We start from the raw sequence: 17,146 nt of genomic DNA on the forward strand, positions 1-17,146 counted from the left end.
CAGCTAGATTGAGATACTTCCCTCCCTGGCCCCATAGCTTGGGAACCACTGACAGAATACCATTAGAGTAAGCTAAGATTTTGAAAGTCTTTAACTTCCTAACACAGCAGACAGTTTGGCTGTAAGCAAAACATTTTCACATTTTAAATTTGGGGAGATTAAATCTCTATGTTCTCAGGTTGATGAAGAGAGAGCTCTAGTTTTTATTATTTATAATCAATTCTGCTTCTCCAAACTAATCCTCCACTCAAAAAATAGGCATCCACTACTAACAAATTAGTGTATATTATATATTGCCTTTATTTTTTTCTCTAGGAGACTTGCTTTGTTATTTTAAACCAAGTGTGCCCATTGTTTGGTGATGTGCCCTTTTCGCTTAATCTGTCTGGATGTATTTCCATTATAGTAGACCCACCTCATTTATTTGCCGCATGGATGTCTCACAGTCAAGCCCTTCTTGACTGCTAGCTAGCTGGCAGCAGGATATTAACGTTTCCTATACCTTGGTCACCAACGGATATTAGGAGTACATTTTTTGTTGTTTATTATTTGAATAGATGATAGAGTCACATGGTTGAAAAGTAGAAGGCATAAGGAACCAATGTCTCCATTTCCTGCTTGTGCAGGCAGCCATGTGTCAGTCTCTTGGATATCCATGTAGATTTTTAGTACATGAGGAAAGCATATTGTGTTTGCCAGGGCTGCCATAACATGTGGACTGGGTGGTTTAAACAATGGGGCTTTCTTTTATAGTTCCGGAGGCTAGAAGTCCACAATCAAGGTGTTGACAGGTTTAGTTTTTCCTGAGTCCTCTCATCATGGCTTGTAGAGGACCTTTCCTCTGCATACAACTCTTTCCCTACCTCCTCAACCCCATCTCTCTGTGTCCAGATTTCCTCCTCTTAGAATACTACTAGTGAGATTGGATTTCCCTGTATTATACAGTAGGACCTTGTTTATTTTACATATAAGGAGTTTATTTTAACTTGAATTACCTTTTAAAAGGCCCTGTCTCCAAATATAGTCACATTCTGAGGGACTGGGGGTTAGGCTTGTTGAATATGAATTTTTGGAGGGACACAATTCAGCCCCTTACATACAATGTGTGTGTAGGTATTTACAAAATGTAATTTTGATACTTGTATAGGTTTAACTAATAGCTTAGTGATTTCCCCAAACTTTGAAGCATCTTTTCAGTAACTTTTTTCCAGTTAAAGATTAGTTGGCATTTCAGAGGTCTAGAGCTGGGCAGCAAAAAGTTTTTATCCAAGGACCATATTTTTGTGTGTGTAAAGACAGGCTGATGGAAGGGGGAGTAATCTAGCTTCACAGTGTAACTTAAAAGACCTGGTGAACAGAGGCTCCTTGAGCAAAGCCAGTACCTGAAATGGGACAAGGGGAGGAACAAGACCCGACTAAGAGCTTCGGCTGTCACAGCAACAACTCACTGATGGAAGAGCTCTTCATGCTGCAGCAAAAGGTAGCTGAAAGTCTGATTCTTTTAAGAAAGTAAAAGGCACTCGGATTGGTGTTGCACAAAGATGAGAAACGGAAAAAGAGTTGAGGAGCAAAGCAGGCGACTGCAGTGGCAGGAAGGGTGCAAGCAGCTGCAGAGCCCCAAGGGAGCAGGCAGGAGGGAGGTGGGGCACGCTGTCCCTGTCTGGACCAGGGACCCCAGGGTTACAGGTCCGATGGGGGCTTTTGTGCTGTCTTTGGATATAAAGCCTTTCAGACAGGGCAAGGTTAAGGAAAAGGCAAACTACTGAACTTGGGAGGATGGACAGATGTACATTTGACAGTTGATGTAGCGGTTACAGTGTGCTGCATGGAAGATGGCAAAGTGCATATTTGTTAGTGAATACTTAACTGTTTTTGTCTCTTTCTTCCCCCTTGGGAAAAACTCCCCAACTGAAGTTAAAATATCGAAGATGGTCCACATGTTAAAACCTGGCATTTCATGTTTCTGTGAAACCTTGTATAATAAGCTTTCACAGTGCCAGTGGCTTGGGGTGGTGGGACAGGGAAGCAGTAGGTAGGAAGAAGGCTCGGTGTAGTCCGTGGATTCTGAGAAATTACCACTGTGGACTGTCAACCAGGAAGTGCTGTCCTGACCATAGAGGGAATGGATGTGGGTGTAGCAGGGCGGAGGAGAGCCCCACGGTCCCTACTTATGTGGAGAACGTGGGCACCACTGAAGCATCCTAGGTAGTGAAAGAGGAGTGAACCGGGCTTGTGCATTTTATTTGGATCACTGGGAGTGCTAGCGTAGATGACAGGCTTAACACTGACTTGTGTGTGCTTGGTGGGCCCGATGCCCAGGGTGCTACTGATGTCCCCCAATTCATCTTGGGTTCCAGAACTTTCAGTGACATCACTTACTCTTTTTTGCAAGCTCTTTTGCATTTATTGCTTTTGTTTTCCTAATGATCAGTCCCTGATCTTCCCCTTACACGAGTCCTGGTTCCATCCTTTCAGCTGTCCTATTTCAGCAGGCTTTTGCAGCACAGCCCATCTCTGAGATCCTGCCCACTCCTATGCCCATCACTGGATCTGCCTTCACGCTCTGACAGAGGCAGGCATATATGAAAGCCGATCCTTAGCCACAGGGATCTGCTGCCGTAGGGCCTGTGTTCTCATTCCCATCTCACTGTCAAGAGCCTGGTGACAAGGCTATTTGCAGGGCACTGCTGTCCTGTGGATAAGCAGGGATGGGAACCAACAAACACCACGCGGCTCAGCTCCTGACTGGGGCACTGCCTCCCCTCTGCATTATATGCTCCGGGAGGGTAGAGCAAACTGTATATGATAAGTACATGTGTGGGTCTCTCCAGTGAGCATGGCTGAGTTACTCCTGGATTTCTGAGTATCTTTCTGCTCCCAAAGCTCTGGCACCTGGTTTGAGGAGATCTGGATTCTGTAAAATGAGTTACAATGTATGTTTGCAGACTTTCATTAGGGGAGATAGGACTAAAATGGTGGAGGTGGTGGGGAGAGCAGCACCTAAAAATTCAACATTGGGAATTCCCTGGTGATTGAATGGTCAAGGGCTTGGTGCTTTTGACTGTTGAGGGTCCGGGTTCAATCCCTGGTCAGGGAACTAAGATATCACAAGCTGTACAGCACAGCTAAAAAAAAAAAAAAATCAATACTAAGCTTCCATAATCTTGGACAAACATCTTTATTTAGGAAATCAAATAAATAGGGTAAAAAACTGTGATAGCAGCTTCACACAAAGACACAAGACCAAACTGAGAATTCCTTGCTCAGGTCATTCAGAATGGAACAAAATTCTTCAAGTGCTCACAGCACAGAAAATACCTGGTTTTCAATGAACATTTACTTGCTTTTCAATGGACATTTACTGGTTTACAATTAAGATCCCACACTGTTATAGTAAAAAAAACAGAGCACTCCCACCCGCTCAGGTATACAGATATACAGCCTGAAAAGCCTAGAGTACAAGTGCTAATGTGATACAAGCTTTTCTTTGTCTACAATTCTAAAACTGCCTTACAACCTTCTACTAGTACATCTATCAACAGGTTCACTTAATCCTTAGTTTATTGTCTGAGGGAAAGGAAACAAAAACATAACTTGTCACTGTGGTCCTGGCCTCCCACTATACAAACCTGGGCTCAGGAGTCTCGAATTACAGCAGGATCACTGTTTCTAGTCTGATGGGGCAGGCCTGTGGCATTTGGCACTGCAACAGTCTGCTCCGGCTTCTTGGGCAGAGCTATGTATACTGCCTATGTGTTTTCATAACATCTCTTGATCTACAGATGAGCCCATGTATGTGCTATCAACTTCATTCCCTACTGCAGAAGCTTTTCGTTTTAAATCTGCCTACCAAATCTTAATGATATTTGGTTCTGGAGTGCTTCATCAAGATCAACTATCTGAATGAGGAAAGTCAAAAGCTTATTCTCAATTTTTTAAAATAAAGACATTACAAGATTACCAATAAAGAGCTCTTTATAAATAAGTTTTCACAAGCAAATAGCAATCTGTTCATAGCTGTAAGAAACTGAATGTACTATTTTTTAAATATAGAAGCAATTTCATTAGGCTTAGATAAACAGACTACCAGTAAAACTTTACCATGCTATTTAATCGTTACTTACAATGTACACATTCCTGAGTATACCCCACTGTAGTGACATTGTGTACTTCTGAATTTTTTTGCATTCAGCTTAAAAGGTGTTTCTTCCCAAGAAACTGAACTTTTCTGTCAAATGCGCTGGATCGAATAGGAGAATTGGGTTCATAAAATGGATTCATTGCAAACTAGGAGAGAAGAAAGTACTCAGGTGAGCTTGTCAAAGTAAAAAAGGCTGACAAATCATAGGTCTCTAAAAGGAAGATATTTTAAAGTTTTAAGTAATTAAAGACATTCAAAACAAAAGTCTAAAGACCACATTTTTAAGTTTCAGTGAAGATGTTCCATTCTTAAATGTTAATGTCCCATTAAGGAAATTTCTGTCTTGGTGTTCCAGGGTAGTACCTGTGGCAAAACCCACGGCAGCACATATCTAAGCACTACCTGTGTAAGCAAAACCAACTCCTGGGATCCACCCTGTGTGTGAAATACAATTACACTCACGTTCAACTATCAAGATGTTGATTCATGTGGAAGGCCTCTGGCTATATAAAACACACTAAAAATCTGCCATATGCTCTGACTGAAGGAAAAAGTAGTACCACACTACTTTTAAAAGTGTGGTAATTTTTAACAATCAGATTTTTAATACTCTGCTTTAACACAAGGCAAGTGATCAGTTTCTCAGATGATATAATGAGTAAACCATAATATATGTGAGGGAAAATTAGTACTGGATGGAATCACAAGTGAGGAAAGGAGTTACCAACTTTTATACCTTAATCGATTGGTGGTGTCCATCTTTATAAAAGGGCTAAATATTCTCTGCTACTTCTGACTAGGAATATTGATTGTTAACTATGTGATATGCAAAAAATCTTGTGCAAATAAAGAACATTTAAATTATTAATATACTGTTAGCACTGCAGTTTAACCACTCACATCTTATTACTATTTCAGTTTTCCTAATTAAGTATCAAGAAATGCAAGTGGCCCCTTTCTCCTTGAGTGACTTTGATAATACATGAATCACTTCCTACCGGTTTATGATCTACATTCATTGCACTCTAACTTACTTGTTAATAAGCAGATGGGAAACAGTCTGAAATAAAATCATGAAGCAACTTCCCTTATAGAGACTGCTTCTGTGTCTCTAGTTATGGTTCCCTCATAAAATCAACTATGTGCACCAAAAGGGAAAGAATGAAACTGATCTAAAAATGACTACGAGTTGTCCTGCATGTGTGTTAAGCTGCTGATAGAGACCTGCCTGGTGAGGGAGCTGTGAGGAACAGTCCTGCTGGGGGGAAGCTAAGCAAGGAGGAGAACTGGGCATCTAAGGGGGTTCCCTCTACAGGCCAGTGTCCTGCCATAGTTGGCATGTCTTTTATAATCAGATTTTACAAGGTACAGAACATACCATACCTTTATGTATAAATCATAGACATCAGTAAAGAAGTTCTTGATTCCATCTTCTTGCCTGACATCATGCAGCATAATAAATCTCATATGTGAAATAATTAAGGTATAATCTTTAGAAATGAAAACTGAAAAGCTGATCAGTTGATAAAATAGTCTTCGAGTCACATGCAGTGTATTGTGCGATGGAAAAGATAAACCCATAAACTGGATTCAGAGTTAGGTTGCTGCTGCTGCTAAGTCGCTTCAGTCGTGTCCAACTCTGTGCGATCCTGTAGACGGCAGCCCACCAGGCTCCCTGTCCCTGGGATCCTCCAGGCAAGAACACTGGAGTGGGTTGCCATTTCCTTCTCCAATGCATGAAAATGAAAAGGGAACGTGAAGTCGCTCAGTCGTGTCCCACTCTTAGCGACCCCATGGACTGTAGCCCACCAGGCTCCTCCATCCATGGGATTTTCCAGGCAAGAGTACTGGAGTGGGGTGCCATTAGTTTTATCTTGAAGAGAACATAATCTTTTTTAAGTTAGAAAGTAACTACAAAATAAAATCACCCTTGATATGGTTCAGATAAACCTTAATTTTATGAGATTGGACTTTAAAATTATCTGTTAAATAAAAGATGTTTTTTCCCCCTAAAAAAAAAATTAAAAAGCACCATCAATGGCCATTTTTTACCTAACACTTTGCAGTCCACAGACTCAGAACCTGGCATCCAGATCTCATGCTGGTCTGGTTTGTCACCCCAACCCTTTGTTAGAGCTCTTTATTAAACAGGTAAGGATATGACCAGCAGTGACGAATGCTGAGACAAACCATTCATTGAATTTGTCCACCGTCTTCAAGTACATATTGTTCGACAGCCACATGTTCTCATCTACGAGGTCGAGGGCAGCATGAGCTATGAACTGGTTCAGATGGCGGTGATCGTCCTAGGTGACAGTGAGTGACACCAGATTAACACTTCCATTCAGGGAATTCTAGACACAGCTTACTCATGGGGAGTGGGGGGAAGCTTTCTGCTATTAAAGGTCTTCAGTGTTCTCACACTATTTTCTAATCTGGTATCTAAAACTCAAATAGAAACAGCCAATTACTTATGAAATGTGTTCAAGAAACTATAAAGATTTTTAAAAATTTGGCAAGAAGGAAGTTATCAGATTGCATGAGCATTTAAGCATGGGGGGGGGGAGGAAACTTCCTTTAAAAAAAAAAATAGATCCTGCTTTCAATTTTTCTCCCCTTCCCCTCCCCTCCACTCAGATCCTCCTTTCAAGAAGTACACATCTTTTGAGGAAGACAGGAAAATACAAGGTAGGCCAGGGAGGTGGCAAGGAAAGCCGCGGGGACCAGCCTCAGGTCGGGGCGGGGCCAGGGCTTGGTGAGCAGGGGAGACAGCCTGGCACTGGCTACCCTGAGGTGCAGGGAGATCCCAGGGCTGCCAACCCGGCTCGGCACCAGCTGTGTGCAGTCACCTGTGCTGACAGCGCAAGGTGATCCTGTCAAGCCAGAGACGTCCTTCTCGTGGGCCTAAAAGGCCTAACTGAAGAAGGCGGGGCTGTCCCCCTGAATGTGGAGAGGGAATTCACAACCTGGAATGCAGCCTCATGCACATGAGATGCTTACTTTCAAAGTGCATTTTTCAAAGAACCCTTAGGTTCCCCCATTTCCTGTGCTGCAGTCCTAACCCTCAGAATGTGGCTGTATTTGGAAAGAAGGTTGTTGAAGACGTCATTAGTTACCATGAGGTCATGCTAGCAGCAAGTGGGTCCCTAATCCAGTGACTGACGTATTTATAAAAAGGGGGAAATTTGGAGACAGGCTCACATGCAGGGAGAAAGCCACAAGGGACTGCAGTTCTGCCACAAGGCACGAACTGCCAGCAGCTGGGAGGAAGGCCTGGAACAGGCCTTCCCTAGCACCTTTGGACGGGGCTGGCCCTGCTGATGGCTTGATCTCAAGACTTCTGGGCTTGCCAACTGTGAGACAATCCGATTCTACTCCTCTCAGGCGGCCAGTGTCTGGTACTATGACTGCAGCCTTGGGAAACGAATGGAGCTTCCTGGCTGAGGAGGCTGTGCCTGGACTGGAGGAAGGTGGTCAGGTGCCCTGGAATCCCTCACATAAGTAAAGCACGTTTATACTTCAGTCCCAGCACATGGACAAAACTTAATTTATTTCTCAGAGAAATGGATGTGTTTTGTGTCTGGCTCATGGCAGTCTTTCCCTTTGCACCTATGAGCAAACTTGATAGATCAGGAGAAAACTGTAGGAGTGGTTTACAAAGGTGAGTGGTAGCAGAAGAAAGAACTAAGATCAAGTAACGCGACAGTTTTATAGGCACCGCTTTGCCTACCACGAGGCCAGTGGAATGAGAGAAAAACTATAAGTAGCTGCAGACCACACAAAGCAACTACTGCTGCAGCAATGCCTCCCATCCAGGTTTCAAAGAGCAGTGTGCTCCTGGGAATGTGGGCAAATGACGGAGCAACAACACCTGCTCAGATAATACCTTGGATTTCTATCATATTTCAGTGGCAAGGTCTGAACAGTTGAAAAGCGTCCTACATTGGACATTACACATCATGACTAATTTCAAACATCAGTTCCTGTCTTAAAGGACGTTAAAGCCTATTTTTGGAGGCTGAGAAAAACACAGTGCAATGGTCAGCAATTTACTTGGAATATGGCTTTGTACAGGGAGATGGAGGGACATCTCTCCTCATCCCAGGACCCTACAGCTCTGTTTACTCTTGAGTGGCACCACGTTCTTGAAGCAAGCTGGTTTTTTCGGAACCACTCTTGACAACAAGAAAGTTGGGTGCCGTCACCATGGAGGAGAGCATGAGGGCCCCACGTGGCCAGTGGATGCTGTGGGAAGTCGATGACAACAACTGCCATCCCAGGGGTGGCAGGAGGACATGGGAGTCGAGGTCTATCTCAACCTCTAGCCTGTCTGTCCTGCTGGAAAAGGTGATTTGAGGGCACAGAAGGGGCTTTCTTGGCATTTCAGGGCTGGAGCACTTGCCCCTGCAGACCCAGTATGATCACTGCCTTTGGCGGGTGATCTAGGGACTGGCAACCAGGGAAAGGAGACCCAGGGCATCCTGTGAGCCTGTGCCAAGTGTGTGCTGAGCTAGAGCACGCACACACAATGCAGAGGATGCTCCCGGCTGGCTCCTCTCAACCTGCAGGACTGCAGAGCAAGCCACCTGTAGTTGTGCTGGGTCCGCAGTGACCTCATCTGTCCAGACCCCTTCCAGTTCCACAGTCACATCACACCAGTACCATTACAGCAACACAACAAGTGCTACGGGCTTTTTTAAGGTTTCATACGCACTTTGGATTCTGCTTTTCCAGCTGGCAAAAACTCCATTTCAAAAACTGGATTATCATGGTGACCAACAATGACAAAGTAGAAGCTTCCAGACATCGTCTTCAATATAGCTCCTAATTAAATGAAAATAATGTGTATTTTTAGTACTCAATACAAAAACCCAGGAAGTAAAGAACTCCATTTTTAACTTAAACCTAAATTGTAGAGGAGGTGGCCCCTAAAGTGGCATGCTTTCCATGCCAAGATTGATAGATACCAAATGATAGGTACCACACCAAGATGATACCAAAGTGCTGCAAATCTGGAAGTGGCAATAATCCTCAAGCTCAAGTGAGGGGAAAGGTGTGGAAGCCTGCAATTTTCACAGAGCAAACAATGACATCATTCCATTCCTATAGATACATAGCTTGTGACTAATACAATTTATGTATTTGTGATATGTTCTGGAGAATCCACTACTACATTTTCATAGGGAAATTAGAAGACCTCTAACATGACATCATAAAAACAACATTCTCCTGATGGGAAAGTGTGGACCATGGAGGGTAAGCCGTCTTCACCGTGGACTGGGCCAGTGAGCCTGGGCGCCGAGTGGGAAACAATGTACAGCTGTGCAGCACTGCTGTCGTCATCAGACTGCGAGGCGCTTGTCTTCTTCCCACCTGACGGCTCTGTGCTATGGATGTAACTCTGCACAGAAAGGAGCCTGTGATAGGCCGCCTCAAACGTCTTTCGAAAGAGAGGAAGAAACAGCGCTGTACTCTAGAAAAGATGGAAGAAATCATAATCCCAAAGGAAGACATTCTGAGGCATAAAGAGCTCTTGGAACAAGGGTCGATAGGTTTGCTAAAGGCATAAAAAGAGAAAACAGGGGTGCTGGGGGAGAAATCAATGATTCTGTGACTTTTAGCACAATCACAATCTGGATGGATGGACGGGCAGACAGGCGATGGACTCGTGTATGTTGTTTTAGCACAGGGTCTTCTGAATCAGACAAAGCTAGGTTCATGTCTAGCTCTAGCGACACGAGCACAGGCACATGGAGATGTGCAGAGGAAGGGCACCCTGTGGAGCAGGAACCTGCTTAACCGGGTGCTGACAGTAAGGTGTGTCAGAACCCAGGGCTCATCGAGCCTCAGCGGGACTTCCATGCCATGAAACCTGAAGACAAACGCAGGGATGATACCAAAGCTCTGCAAAACTAGAAGAAGTGGCAATGATCCTCAAGCTCAAGTGAGGGGAAGGGGGTGGAAGCCTGTAATTTTCACAGAGCAAACAATGACATCATTCCTTCTTGCTGGAAAAGGTTTTATAGGTGGAGTTTGCCAAGGGAAGGGCTTGCTTTCTTCAGCACAAACATTTAAGGAGCAGCAGGGAAAAAAATACTCAAGGAAGATCCTTCTCCCTCTGCATACATGTTAAGCAGCAGCAGAAGACACTATATGTATAAGGAAGATTATCCTTCTGCTCTGGCCCCCAAACCCACTCAGCCCCATGTGGAAACTCGTGTTGGGGAGAAAAGTATATCCTAAGAAGAGCATGAGGATAAACAAGAAACTGCAAGAAAGAAAGGGGTGGTCACAAACCTGTCAGCTACATAGAACGTGAGCTGCTAGTCACGTGATTTCACACAGGCTTGAAGAAAGGATGCAGAGAAGCTGAGCGGTGCAGTGGAAGAAAAGGAAGCAGCAAGAGCACATAACCACCTTGTCCCAGGAAGGCAATGTCTACAGCCATTTAATACGCGGGGCCTCCTCAGCTTCGGTGGTAAGCAGAGCTGAGACTTGCTCTAGAATTCTGTGCTGTCTGATGGATGGGACTTTCTGCGAGGAGGGAAATGATCTCCATCTACGCAGTCTTTCTGTCACCTGAAATAGGGGCCCTTCGAGTGTCTGCAAGGTCTTAAGGTGTGGGGGTGTTACAGAGCTTGGCAGTGGGTGAAACTGGGGAACCGCAGGAAGAATTCAGGATGTTGCCAAATGTCTGGCTGAGGGGGTCAAGCAGAATATCAAGGTGATGAAACTACAAAGGAAATCAGAAAGGGAAGGAAGAGGGATGAAAATGAACAGGTCAATTCTACACGTGTGGTTGCAGCCAGTATAAGCTCCCCTGGCCCCCACCAAGATGCCCACATCCTAAGCTTGGGAAACTGAAAATTAATCTAGGTGGCAAAGGGCATTAAGACGATGCAACCAAGGCTGGCTGTCCATCAGCTGATCTTCAGGTAGGACAAGGATCCTGGCTATTCAGGTGGATCCAGTGTAATCACCAGTCTTTAAAAGTGGAAGAGGGTAGAACCCCAGGAAACAGTTGGAGGTTCTTGGGGGGGGGGGGAAACGTGGCAGTGGGTGGATCGCCACAGAGATGAAACCTTGCTGGGTTTCAAGATGGAGGAAACAGCCATGAACCAAGGAATGTGGGTGGCCCCTAGAAGCTGGAAAGGATGACGAAACAGATTCTTCCAGAGAGCTTCCAGAAGGGATTTACGCCCAGTGAGACCCGCGTTGGCCTTCTACCCTACAAAATGGTAAGATGATAAGTTTGTGTAGTTTTAAGCCAGTAAATTTGTGGTAATGCGTTATGGCGGGCAGTAGGAAACTAACATGTCAAAGCTGAAAAAACCTGCAGGCTTAAGAAAAAGGGAGGGAGAAGAGACTGAGGACAGAGTGAGCTTATTTTCCATGGGTCACAGGGTTCAGAGCCCCGTGCAAATGGGGGGTGGGGGGCCAATAGTGCATCAAGGTAGAGCAACTCGGAGCAGTACAGGGACAAGAGTGGAAGAGAACAGCAGCTGGGTTTTCCAGATAGGGTCTCATACCCCTAACACAGCCTCGAACAGGAAACTGCTCAGTACTAGCGGGACGGACCTGCAGGGAGCAGGGGGAAGGCATGCCGTTGTGTGCTCAGTCGTGTCCGACTGTGTGTGACCCCATGGACTGTAGCCCGCCAGGCTTCTCTGTCCATGGGATTCTCCAGGCAGGAATACTGGAGTGGGTTGCCATTTCCTCCTCCAGGGGGAGGGCATAGTGCTGGAATGTAAGAAAGGGAAGGCAGGAAGGAGGTCGGGGGGGAGGCAGGATTAACTAGCCTCAACAAGAACGGGAACCTTCTGAAAGTTCTAGTGCCGAGGCCCTCCAGGGCTTTGACTGATGAAGCCTGTGTCAGGTGACGAACAGCACGTTTGTGAGAAGCTGCCACAGTTGTTAAAATAGGATGAAAGAAACCCTCCTATACAAGGGCAGGACTTGTTGGCTGAACAGAGGGGAGCCAGGACTCCCGTGTGTGCCGAGAACAGCTGTCTGTGGTGGTTAAAATGTCTTGAACTGCTTTTGAGAGAGAGAACTGAAGAAATCAACACACAAGGAGTTCCGGACTTCTTGAAGAGACCGTGTACAAGATGTGAGAAGTAGGGCACTAGCTAGTAATGGCCATAACGTGGGACCAGAAAGCCAGGAGGCTTGAGTCAGAAGGGCAAAAGCCCCACACGAGCTGAAATGTGTGCTATATGTTCAGAAAAACAAGAGACGTGCAGGCTACTATCAGGAAAAAGCAAGGGAGAATGGTCAATGATTTGAGGCACCTGGTGTGTAAACAACACGGGACACAGGTGTGTCAAATTTGAGTTTTCTCAAAGAATGGTTTTCACACAGAAAGTGTGGGAGACATGAGGTTAGGCAGGCTATGAACCCCAAGATGGGCATGTTAAAAAAACATTTGGGTTAACAACTCTGATGGTGTGACTACTGACCAGGGACATTAAGAAATCACAGGAATAGAAAGAGCCAGGCTTTCAGAGGTTAGTAACTGTTATGCCAACTTTCAGAAAACAAAGAGGCTTATCTTGAAGTCAGAGTACCACTGAAGAGATTAAAACACCAACAGAAACAGGTATGAAATGCCTGTCTTCGGTCAGACACTAACTATGCTGGGAACTTCTATGATAAACTAAGTCCCTTAATGTGTATCCTTAGAAAGAGTGGGTTACTACTCCCTTGTTCTAGAAAAACAAGTCATTCCAGACCTGCACTCCCTGTTGTGGAAGGGAACTAGGGAGATGGTGAGTCACCTTCTGAAGTCATGTGGTTCTCCACCTAAGAACTCATGGGAGACCAGTAGCCTGGGTGACAGCCTGGGGTACCCCCAGAGCAAGAGCAGTGCTGGGGACCCAGGGTGTGCACGTTCTCTGCTGAGGGAGGGACAGGAGGGGACTGACTGGAACGTTCACATGCTCCATGTCACTGGCCAGCATGGGGTCTCTAGGGAGCCTTGGAGGTTGACCTTCACCTAGTGCAGCTCAAGGGGTTTGCATCAGTAACTGAGATGAAGCCAACTTCTCACACCCAAAGATAACATGCTAAAGGCACCTAATTTATTAGAAGGCTAAAGTTAGGATTCAAAAGACCTCCACGGCTAGAAGAAATAGGTGACATGAAGAGGACAGAATTTAAAGAATTCGAAATAAAGTTCTATACTTGGGCTGAAAAAATCAACAGCACAAGGGGATGAGGGAAACCTAGTGTTAGAGTAGCTCATCTATGGGGACCGCTTCTCATTTACTGCCAGCTCAGTCAGAGGCAGCAATCCAATACACTGGCCAGAAAAGCTAATGCAATTCCAGACTGCATTAAGAAAAGATGATGTCCTCATGACTAATAATACCATCTCTGGGGAAGATACTCAGTTCTGGGAATCACAGTTTTAAAATTCATTAACTCTGAACTGTGTGTGTTGGGAGGAGGGAAGCATTTAGACTATGGAATGCCCTGGGAACAAGGCAAAAGCTACTGAAGGAGCTGAGGATGTTTAAAATGGAGGCAGGTAAGACCTTTTGTGGAATAGATGCAGTCTTTATAAGTATGATGCTGTCTATGGGAAGGGATTTGACTAGGGATGCCAACTGGTTTTCCCCCATGAGCTTGTTCTTATCAGCTGGTAGTGATAGCCAGGAACTAGTGCTGAGAAAGATTCTGAGACTAAGGGTGGTTGGGGGAAAGATTGCTGTGATCAGTTACCACGTCTGCTATGGGTGTGGGAAAGGGCAGCGCCTATGTGAGTGCCAAGTATTTGCTAAATCTGAACTAGACAGATTTATTCCAAACTGTTTCAGAGGCCAAGCCTAGGGCTGCTCCTTTGAAGTTACCTGGAAAGACATTTGGGTGAATATAACTGAGAACTTAGTAACCAAGAATTATCAGGTTGCCTTGTGAAATGACTCCATACTAACATCTTAGAACATTCTTCATCAGCTCACTATTCTGCTCAAAAGCCTTAATGCTTCTCATCTAACTAAGTACCAGTATCCAAAACCTAGTACCACGTTGTTCTACCTCAGCTACAGTGGATTGGTATACTTATTTTTTCCCTCTCCAGCTGATTGTGTCCAGTCCAGACTTATCTCTCTCTTCATGCCTGGAATACTCTAATTCTATGTTTACCTTATCCATCTTTCAAAGTCTACCCAAATCCTTCCTTCTCCAAGTATTTCCCAACCCAACCTACACGGTCTCTACCTCCTATTTAAGTCCTGTCACTCTTGATGCCTATTAAATCGTTTAAGCCTTTCATAGCTAGGGGTGAAAATTCACTGTACTCTTCATTGCTGCTCACAAAGCTAACACTGGCCCAATTTTGTCCTTGTAGGTAGGCCTTAGATACCTTATACCCACAGCATGGGGCTCTGGAGTCAGGCCAGATGCCTCACTGCTCTTGAAAAGGTCCTGATTTTTTTATTCCTTTCAGAATTTTTGCCCTTCCTCCTTTGCTTTTTGTCCACTATCCAAATACTACCTAACAATGCCCTGATGAAGTCAGTTTTCAGAGATGTGCCCACTCATGTCCACCCCCAACCACTTTTTCTAAAATCTTTACTTGGTCTACAATGCATCTCTGACTCCGATGGTAAAGAATCCACCTGCAATGTAGGAGACCTTGGTTCGATTCCTGGGTTGGGAAGATCCCCTGGAGAAGGGAGTGGCAACCCACCCCAGTATTCTTGCTTGGAGAATTCCATGGACACAGGAGCCTGGTAGGCTACAGTCTGCTGCTGCTGCTAAGTCATTTCAGTCATGTCCGACTCTGTGCGACCCCATAGACAGCAGCCCACCAGGCTCTGCCGTCCCTAGTATTCTCCAGGCAAGAACACTGGAGTGGGTTGTCATTTCCTTCTCCAATGCGTGGTGAAAGTGAAAAGTGAAAGTGAAGTCGCTCAGTCGTGTCTGACTCCTAGCGACCCCATGGACTGCAGCCTACCAGGCTCCTCCGTCCATGGGATTTTCCAGGCAAGAGTCCTGGAGTGGGGTGCCATTCAGCCTGCTGCTGCTGCTGCTAAGTCGCTTAAGTCGTGTCCGACTCTGCGCGACCCCATAGACGGCAGCCCATCAGGCTCCACCGTCCCTGGGATTCTCCAGGCAAGAACACTGGAGTGGGTTGCCATTTCCTTCTCCAATGTGTGAAAGTGAAAAGTGAAAGTGAAATCGCTCAGTCGTGTCCGACTCTTAGTGACCCCATGGACTGCAGCCTACCAGGCTCCTCTGTCCATGGGATTTTCCAGGCAAGAGTACTGGAGTGGGGTGCCATTGCCTTCTCCCAATTCAGCCTATGGGATCGCAAAAAGTCGGACATAATTAAGCGGGTAACACTTTCACAATGCATCTTAGTTCTTAGCCAATTCTCTAGCTATGTTTTCAGCATTGCTTCTTGAGAGACTTTTCTAATTAGATTTAAGCATCTTGGGCACCCAGCTCACCGATGTTCTTCACAGCACGCACCAAGTGTAGCTCACTGGTTTTTAACCAGGGGCGACTTTGCCTCCCAGGGACATGTGGCAATGCCAGGAGGCTGTCAGAACTGGGAGGGAGGTGCTACTGGCATCGATTGGGTGGAAACCAAGGATGCTGCTCAGCATCTTACAGTGCGCAGGACAGCACCAAAATGGAGCATTTTCCGACTCCAAACGGCAATAGTGCCGCAGTTAAGAGAGCCAGGGTGGGCTGAATAACCCAACCCAATGAAAGATATTACAAGAAGCAAAGCGCCTAAGCAGACGGACATTTGCAGATTGAATCTCGGTGTGGAATGGCCAGCTGGGCTGTTGATGAGCTCAGCCGGCCAGGGACAGAAGGGAGAGAAAGGGCCAACACCCGGCTCCCGCGGGACAGGACACATCCCCCAGAGTCCCCAAGCGCCAACCGTCCACTCGCTCCATCCCCCTACCTGCGGCAAGACGCCAGCAACCGAAACGCCCAGTCAATTGCCGCGGAACGGAACCGCGTTCCTCAACTTCCGTAGGGACGCCGGAAGCAGCCCTCGCGATACTCCGCGGTACCGCCCTCGCGTAGTGGGCGGAGCTTCCGGCCGCAGCCCTACGCAGCTTGGCGCTTGCGCCGTAGTGCCCGGACTGCGGGGAGGGCTGGGATTGGCTTTGGGCGGCGCGAATTCCGGCCGATGCTGCACTTTCTTTAGCCTTCAGTCTTCCGGTTTCCGCCCGTGAGGGTCGCGCGTGGGCCACAGCCACGCCCCCCTATCAGACCTTCCAAGGCGTGCGCGTGTCTGTCCAAGTTCCTAGTTTGCAATCCAAAGCGGAAGGTTCAGCTTGTTCCTCCTGGTACTCTGGGGTTGAGGCAGGACTCTGAAGGCAGGGGTTCCCCTAGGCCAGGGCCCGCATCCCAGGTTCGGACTCAAACTTGGGGCACGGTGGGGCGGGCTCGGGAGGAAGCCGACACCTGATGGCTCACGTGCCATCACCTGCCGCCTCCTCGAGGCGGGCGGAAGTGAAGCCTTTGGTTCCGTTAAAACGCCTTTCTCCCCTGGGCTTGTGAGGGCTTCCTTGGTCTGTGTGCAGAATTTAACATCTCCTCTGCCCGCCAGGTAAACCATAACCGATTTCTCTCCTGGTCCATCATGTTCCCCAAATCTGATGTGTTGAGTCAAGATGATCTGCGCAAAAAGCTGTACCAGACGTTTAAGGATCGGGGTGTACTGGACACACTCAAGGTATCAATTTTAGGCATATCTGTTAACGTAGATTTTGCAAGTGTAACCTGTGACAGGTGGTGCATGTAAATACAGCCATGTCTTGGGTATCACGTGATACAGAGATTGTGTTGGTGAGTTACATTGTTTCCCGTGTAACTCTTTAATCGTTAAACACATTTTAGTAACGTTTGTTTTAGAAATCTTAGATGTTCCTGAGTTATGAAGTGTAATACTCGTATTTGAATGGAGGGTATTGACACCATATAGGAAACATTAAGGGACTACTTACTGTAGAAAAGTTTGGGAAATGAGAAATTTCT

At 46.1% G+C, this 17,146-nt stretch overlaps 2 protein-coding genes across 13 annotated transcripts in view; one reads left to right on the top strand and one right to left on the bottom strand.

Moving 5' to 3' along the window:
* Positions 1 to 3,161: 3,161 nt before the first annotated feature.
* Positions 3,162 to 16,202, bottom strand: TRAPPC2 (trafficking protein particle complex subunit 2). Its single transcript, XM_055565736.1, has 5 exons — positions 16,065 to 16,202; positions 8,856 to 8,965; positions 6,299 to 6,447; positions 5,525 to 5,606; positions 3,162 to 4,287 (listed from the first exon to the last, which is right to left on the bottom strand). The coding sequence occupies exons 2-5, from the start codon at positions 8,946 to 8,948 to the stop codon at positions 4,189 to 4,191; spliced, it is 423 nt and encodes a 140-aa protein (XP_055421711.1). The 5' UTR covers positions 8,949 to 8,965; positions 16,065 to 16,202; the 3' UTR covers positions 3,162 to 4,188.
* Positions 16,203 to 16,323: 121 nt separating this feature from the next.
* Positions 16,324 to 17,146, top strand: part of OFD1 (OFD1 centriole and centriolar satellite protein) — a 59,456-nt gene continuing 58,633 nt past the window's right edge. For 7 of the 12 annotated variants that reach the window (XM_055565727.1, XM_055565730.1, XM_055565728.1 and 4 more), the window contains exons 1-2: positions 16,364 to 16,520; positions 16,719 to 16,844. In XM_055565727.1, coding sequence (XP_055421702.1) covers positions 16,752 to 16,844 — 93 coding nt within the window. In that variant the 5' untranslated portion in view covers positions 16,364 to 16,520; positions 16,719 to 16,751. Of the gene's footprint in view, positions 16,521 to 16,718; positions 16,845 to 17,146 lie in introns of those variants that run through there. The other 5 variants (XM_055565722.1, XM_055565726.1, XM_055565725.1 and 2 more) reach the window with 3 other exon arrangements.

The sequence above is a fragment of the Bubalus kerabau genome, chromosome X (genome assembly GCF_029407905.1).
Source record: "Bubalus kerabau isolate K-KA32 ecotype Philippines breed swamp buffalo chromosome X, PCC_UOA_SB_1v2, whole genome shotgun sequence".
Classification (NCBI taxonomy): Eukaryota; Metazoa; Chordata; class Mammalia; order Artiodactyla; family Bovidae; genus Bubalus; species Bubalus kerabau.